Source organism: Strongylocentrotus purpuratus, unplaced genomic scaffold, assembly GCF_000002235.5.
Source record: "Strongylocentrotus purpuratus isolate Spur 01 unplaced genomic scaffold, Spur_5.0 spur5_scaffold_19, whole genome shotgun sequence".
Lineage (NCBI taxonomy): Eukaryota > Metazoa > Echinodermata > Echinoidea > Camarodonta > Strongylocentrotidae > Strongylocentrotus > Strongylocentrotus purpuratus.
This window is the reverse complement of record NW_022145604.1, coordinates 7,934,203-7,940,324: the sequence shown is the minus strand read 5'-3', so window position 1 is coordinate 7,940,324 and position 6,122 is coordinate 7,934,203. Positions and strand designations below refer to the sequence as shown.

Genomic DNA, 6,122 nt, shown 5'->3' with positions numbered 1-6,122 from the left:
TATGGTCACAACTCAGAGCGTAGCCTTTTGACAAGGCCTCGTTGACTCTGGCGAAGCGGCTGAGATGAGTCTAGATACCCGGAGTGAACGCGCGACCGAATGACGAATGTCACAGGTCTGGACAATTCGCACTGGCGTTCATTCAGGTTTTCGCGATTAGTCTCTTTTTAGTCGCTCGGCGTCTATCAGGCATGTGGCCTTGTTTAAAGGCTACTCAGAGCGGCGAACGACCGATTTGTAGCCTGCTCGGTTGCTGCTGGAGTTTAGGCATCGCCCAAAGATTTTTGGAGAAGTCGAGCAGGCTGTAGAGCCCGAGCGATGCATGCGCGACGCCCTGTCGCTTTTCCGTGGGTCGCCGGTTTTTGGTCCAATATTGTTAAAATAATCGTTAAAAACACTGGATATCAATTGCGGATCATTCAGTGTTCTTCCTCCGTGTATAAAGTGTTGTGGTAAGATGGGTTTTCGTTTTTTAAATATATTATTAATCAATCGCCATGTTTTCTTGAGGTCAGTTCTACAATCATTTAACCTTTGATAAAAATACATTTTTTCGCCTTTCTCAATTTAGATGATACTTTGTTCCTAATCTTCTTATATTTGTCTTCATTTTCATATTTAGGATTACAACAAAACCTTTTATAAACTTCGTTCTTCAATCTTATTTTTGTCAACAAGTTTAATGATACCCATAACTTTTTGTTTTTATTTGTCTTAATACTCCTAATATTGTCTATAAGTGATGCAAAAGTTTTTGTAAGTCTGGTTGGTTTGTTGATCATAGGTGTTAAACCATTAGCATATACGTTGTTCAAAAAAAAGTATTAATCCTTGTATCACTAGAGGACTTCACGAGGTCTAAATTGAAGTCACCCATTATATACATGCTTATTCTCTTTAGTTAAACATTGTAAAATATCATCAAAATAGGTATTAAAGTCAACTACACTTGAGCTCGATGGCCTATATATAACCAATATTTTAATATATTTTTTCATGTGGCATGTAACATCATCAAAATCGAGACGGATTTTTATGTCACATGTTCGTGTAGTCTTTCTGTATACAGTGCTTGCAGGCGCGGATCCAGGATTTCTTGGGGGGGGGGGCCAAATTTGAATCTTGCAATTGAGTGCGCTGAAATTTGAAAATCGAGCCGACCGATATTCCGCTCAGTGGGGGGGGGGGGGGGGGGGGGGGGGTAGTGAGCATTAATTTAAATTTTTCTTTTTTGCCCCCGGAAATCGCGCCGGCCGATATTTGGATTAACAACGCCCCCCCCCCCCCTCCCCCCCCCCCCCCCCCCCCCCCCCCCCCTCTTGAGCAAAAAAAATAAAAAATTCTGGACACGATTCTTTTTTCTGGGAGTCAGGGGGGGGGGGGGCAAGGCTCGCTCGGGACACAATATAGTAAAGAAATTGTGACATGATATTTTTAGAATTTCTCAATTTGAACTTCGTTTTCCGAAAGAGCATTAACAATAATGTCAAAATGTTTTTAAAAAAATTGAATATGTTAAGTATAATGGCTGAGATATGACCATCCGAATGAGTAGATTTCAATAGGAAATCACTGTCGCTTTGCTCTGGTTCCTAATGTTGAGAACCAGAGCAAAATAACAGTGAATTCCTATTGAAATTCAGTCAGTGTGATCTCTCACACGAACTTAGAGCGAATTCGAGGTTAGCGTACAGGATCTACTCTGACATAACATAACCAAGGAAAGACAAAAACCACTGATAGATATTACACGCGAACAGGAGAATAAATCAGATATTACACAATTTCCTTTTAGTAAAAGTGTGTGTACTATCTTTAGGGACACAGACTATAATAGTTTCCTGCCGAATGTCTAAAAATCTTCCTCCCGACAAAACAACCATATAAGGAATTGTTTGAATAGATTCCGGCAGGTTTGGATCCCCTATACACTCAACACAACATAAATGAATCAGTATTCAAAGGATGGAGAATCACCGAAATCTCAATGTTCTGCCATCCTATCCGCTTGAATCTTTCTCAATTATCGTGGTAATTTCGTAAATACAAACATGATAAATATGTACAGGCATTTACGCACGTAAACGTGAACGATAAAAGTGAGTTACAAAGAACGTGTGATCGTACAATAATCTACTGATAAAGGTGAAAGCACTTTGTGATTCTTCCGCACCAATATCGCGGATGTTTATTTTGCATAACCGTGATGACGACGATAGGACGTCACGTTCTCATTCTCTTTCAACAAATACTATTATCCAGGTTATACAAATATTTGAACGGATGAGAAAGGTATCGTGTATAGTGCATCAGCGGGAGGAAGGAAGAGGTGAGGACAGGTCAGTGAAGTACCAGTCATCGCAAAGAAGGTTAGACTTGTGGACCAGTTCAGTAAACTTCTGACGTCTCGTTTGTCAGATAACATGAATTGGATTGGCACAACTGGTGATTGCTAAGAGATATATTATTGATTACATGACCCAAACAGCTTGAGCAATTTGTGCAGCCCTATTCATCTACAAGGAAAAGTTGCACTACGAAAGACATTATAGATTGGATTAGCATTGGATTAGATTTGATTTGATTGAATGAGATTTGATTAACACTTGTCTTATTGAATATTTCAACGAAACTTGCCACAATGGGAATCTTCATTAAAGGACAGTTCTTATTGACAATCCTGTGCAATTTGATATCAATATGCGTCTGTGAAGAACGGGTGAACTCAACATTTTTCACTCCATACGTTATCGAGTGTCCAGTTGTACCGCTACCGACAGGTAATAGCCCTTGCCAATGTAGCCCTCCAAACATCACAGTCACGGATGCCGACTCCCTTGCTGCATTTCAGTATGTCTCCTGCCAATTGAATCCTTATTCGATCAGTGATACTAACCCAGATCCATTTTATTTCCCGCGATCCAGGAAAGTTTATATTAATTGCTCATGGAACAATTCTCTCAGTTATTCCGACTTTTTGAAGAGCGCGGTAAAAGAATGTGGCGAATTCGCCGAGGAAGTTGTTTCCATTGGCAATGACAAATGCTTTACACCCTTTAACATCACCGCCGATTCGTATATCGGTCTACCTGGTCTGCAGAAATTCTACCTCGCATTAGAGGATGATGTTTCCATCAAACCCAATGCCTTTTCTCCCCTCAAAAACCTTGAGGTACTGGCACTGGTTAAACTTGATTTAAAGTCTCTGCATCCGGAGGTTTTCAGAGGTTTGACCCACCTTCGGGAACTAAGTTTGTGGGATAATGACATTCGAGAACTCCCCGATGGCATCTTCAATGATCTTCAAGACTTGCAGGTACTGTCCCTCAGTAGCAATAGCATTACGCACATCTCCCGTGACCTATTGAAACCTCTCGAATTCTTGAACACATTATACCTAGATGACAATTACATTTCATCCATACATGCTGATGCGTTCCGTTCGATGAGGTCCCTCGAAGAAGTGTATTTGTCACGAAATAACCTTGATAAGAAGTTCAGTCTGAGTTTTTTAGGTACTGAGAAGCTTTTACTCTCCTACAATTCATTGACTTCATTCACAGAGGACACTGTGCCAGGAGTCCGGGGATATACAACCTCGTTAGATTTGTCGCATAACTTAATATCGTCCATTACCGAAAGGGTTTTTCAAACGGATGAGTACTCGTCTTCGCTTTCGTACGTCGATCTCCGTAATAACCGTCTCGAATCGTTGCCAACGAATGTCTTACGATGGGCAAGAAGGCTCACATTCATCGACTTTAGTTATAACTCTTTAGAGACTCTCCACGATGGACTCTTCGATATCCAGTCGAACCCTCTCGGGGAACAGAGACTAGCTGGAAATCAGTTGGTGGTTAGGCTAGGCGGTAACCCGTTCACTTGCGACTGCCGTCTTACTTGGTTTCGTCTTTATGACGGGCAGGCTGTTTTGATAAGTGATCGCGATGACATCGAATGCTTTTCACCACCCAACCTGAACGGAATACCATTATTCTCAATAAGCCCTGAGCATTTTGAGTGCCCCGTTGTCCGATTCTCTGTGCCCGGAACATTGTCAATACTAGGAGATTATGAAGGATCTGGGGCTTCAAACAGCTCGCCGTGTGATCAATGTTGAATGTGAATATGAAAATCTAACACGTATTCCGCGAGGCATACCAAGCAATACTTCATCGTTGGACCTAACCGGGAATACCTGGAAAAATCTTAGAAAAAGTATGCTTGATACTCGAATGCCATTATTAAGCGACTTGACGCTTATTAGGTGTAGTATTGTGAGGAAAGAAAGCGGAGCGTTTAGACTCTTAAACTCAGTCCTGCAATTGAAACTCGACGGAAATAATTTTCGCAATATAACAAAAGGAACGTTCCAGGGATTGACTCGACTTAACACGCTGTATTTAAACCACAGTTCCATCAGAACTATTGCTGATGGGGTCTTTCTGGACACCCCAAGTTTAACCTTTCTCTATCTACACGGAAACTTTCTCACCGTCCTCCCTGCTATCCAGCACTTCCCTCAAAGTCTCGAAATAGTGAGCCTTCAAGAAAACCCACTAACTTGTAGCTGTAACTTGATCTCATTACAGGGGTTGGTCAGGTACACATTAGAGGTTAAGGGTAACGTTATATGTCGGCAGAGGGACAGCACCACCGTATCATTAGCTAACCTCGAATCCTCTTACTGCAGGAAACATGGGACAAGTCCAATAATCACATCACTTGCATCGCTTGGTGCCATCACTGGTGTTCTCGTGGTTGTGCTCATTTGCGTTTTTCTATACAAAAAGAACAAACGCTCATGTTACTGCACTAATTTCCTCAAGACCCGTCTGAAGATGACGCGAACAAACCCTTCGATGTCTTTATCTCGTATTGCCAACTTGACGACGAGTTCGTGCTCCGTTACTTGGTGCCACTTTTGGAAACCGAGGATGTGCCTTCTTACTCCATCTGTCTCCATCATCGTCATTTTATCCCAGGCGATACCATCGTGAGCGCCGTGGCGCATATCCGTCGTGTCATTCTCGTCTTGTCGGACAACTTTCTGCAGAGTGACTGGTGCATGTACGAGTTCCGTATGGCTCGCCTTCGAGCGTTGCATGATCGTTGTAACACGTTGCTCATCATCACTCTTGGGCATATCAGCCAAGACTCTCTCGACCCTGACCTGAAGGCATACATAAGAACTACAACCTATCTCGAGTCTTTTGATTCGAAATTCAAAAATAAACTCTTTTTGGCGCTAAAAAGAGGGCGCTCGAAACGAAGAACATCATGGAATCAAATCAAACTCGTTGATTTTGATGGAATATGATTTGTCCGTCGCATCTGTAGCAATAAAAGTAATATTATAGTGATGCTATTAAGACTGTTGTAAGGGTTACGTGTTTGTCTGTGTTCGATGAAGCAAGTGGGATCTTTCTAACACAGTATAAATGTCATGTAATAACGAGATGACGCCCCTTTGGAAATATGGAGATAAATCTGCTCTTTCATATGACACCTCATTTTTGAGTAATCACCTTCAGGATCACAGGCACTAAAGGTTGGAATCTCCATTTGTAAATATTATGTTTTTAAACCAATTTTGCATGATCGCGTAATGCACGTAGGCTGCGTAAGGATATATGCGTGCAATCTCAATGGGAAGGATTTTAGCCCACAACATGCGCCTATGTAGAGACCTGCAGGTTATCAACACAGACCTCGATATAGCGTAAAAAAACTAGATTATCATGATTGCATATTCTATGATCCTTTTTTCGGTATATAAAAGAGATAATGACTGCTTTAATATTCGGGGAATAGTTGTTTTATAGTCTCTCGGGGATGTTGCATCCTGATATCACCCCTCGGCACGCCTTTGGGCGATGTCAGGATGCAACATCCCCTTGAGCCCATAAAACAACTATTCCCCTCATAGCAGTCATTCTCTATTATACTGACCTAAGTATACGATGTGTATTTGCAATGAGAAATCAAACAGCAAAAAATCAAAAGTGATGTTATAAACATCTATTGTGTAGCTCAAATGTGATAAAAGGCATCAAACCACTTTTATTTCAACTTTAAATTGAAACGATTATAATGATTTTTTGAATATGCATTTCTCATAG

At 41.3% G+C, this 6,122-nt stretch overlaps 1 protein-coding gene across 1 annotated transcript; it reads left to right on the top strand.

The window, feature by feature from the left end:
- Positions 1 to 2,347: 2,347 nt before the first annotated feature.
- On the top strand, positions 2,348 to 4,459 carry LOC105438944 (chondroadherin-like). Its single transcript, XM_011667354.2, has one exon. The coding sequence runs from the start codon at positions 2,642 to 2,644 to the stop codon at positions 4,118 to 4,120; it is 1,479 nt and encodes a 492-aa protein (XP_011665656.2). The 5' UTR covers positions 2,348 to 2,641; the 3' UTR covers positions 4,121 to 4,459.
- Positions 4,460 to 6,122: the final 1,663 nt, after the last annotated feature.

Coding starts and splice junctions, on each gene's coding strand:
- LOC105438944 (XM_011667354.2), top strand. CDS start 2,642: ATGGGAATCTTCATTAAAGGACAGTTCTTATTGACAATCCTGTGCAAT.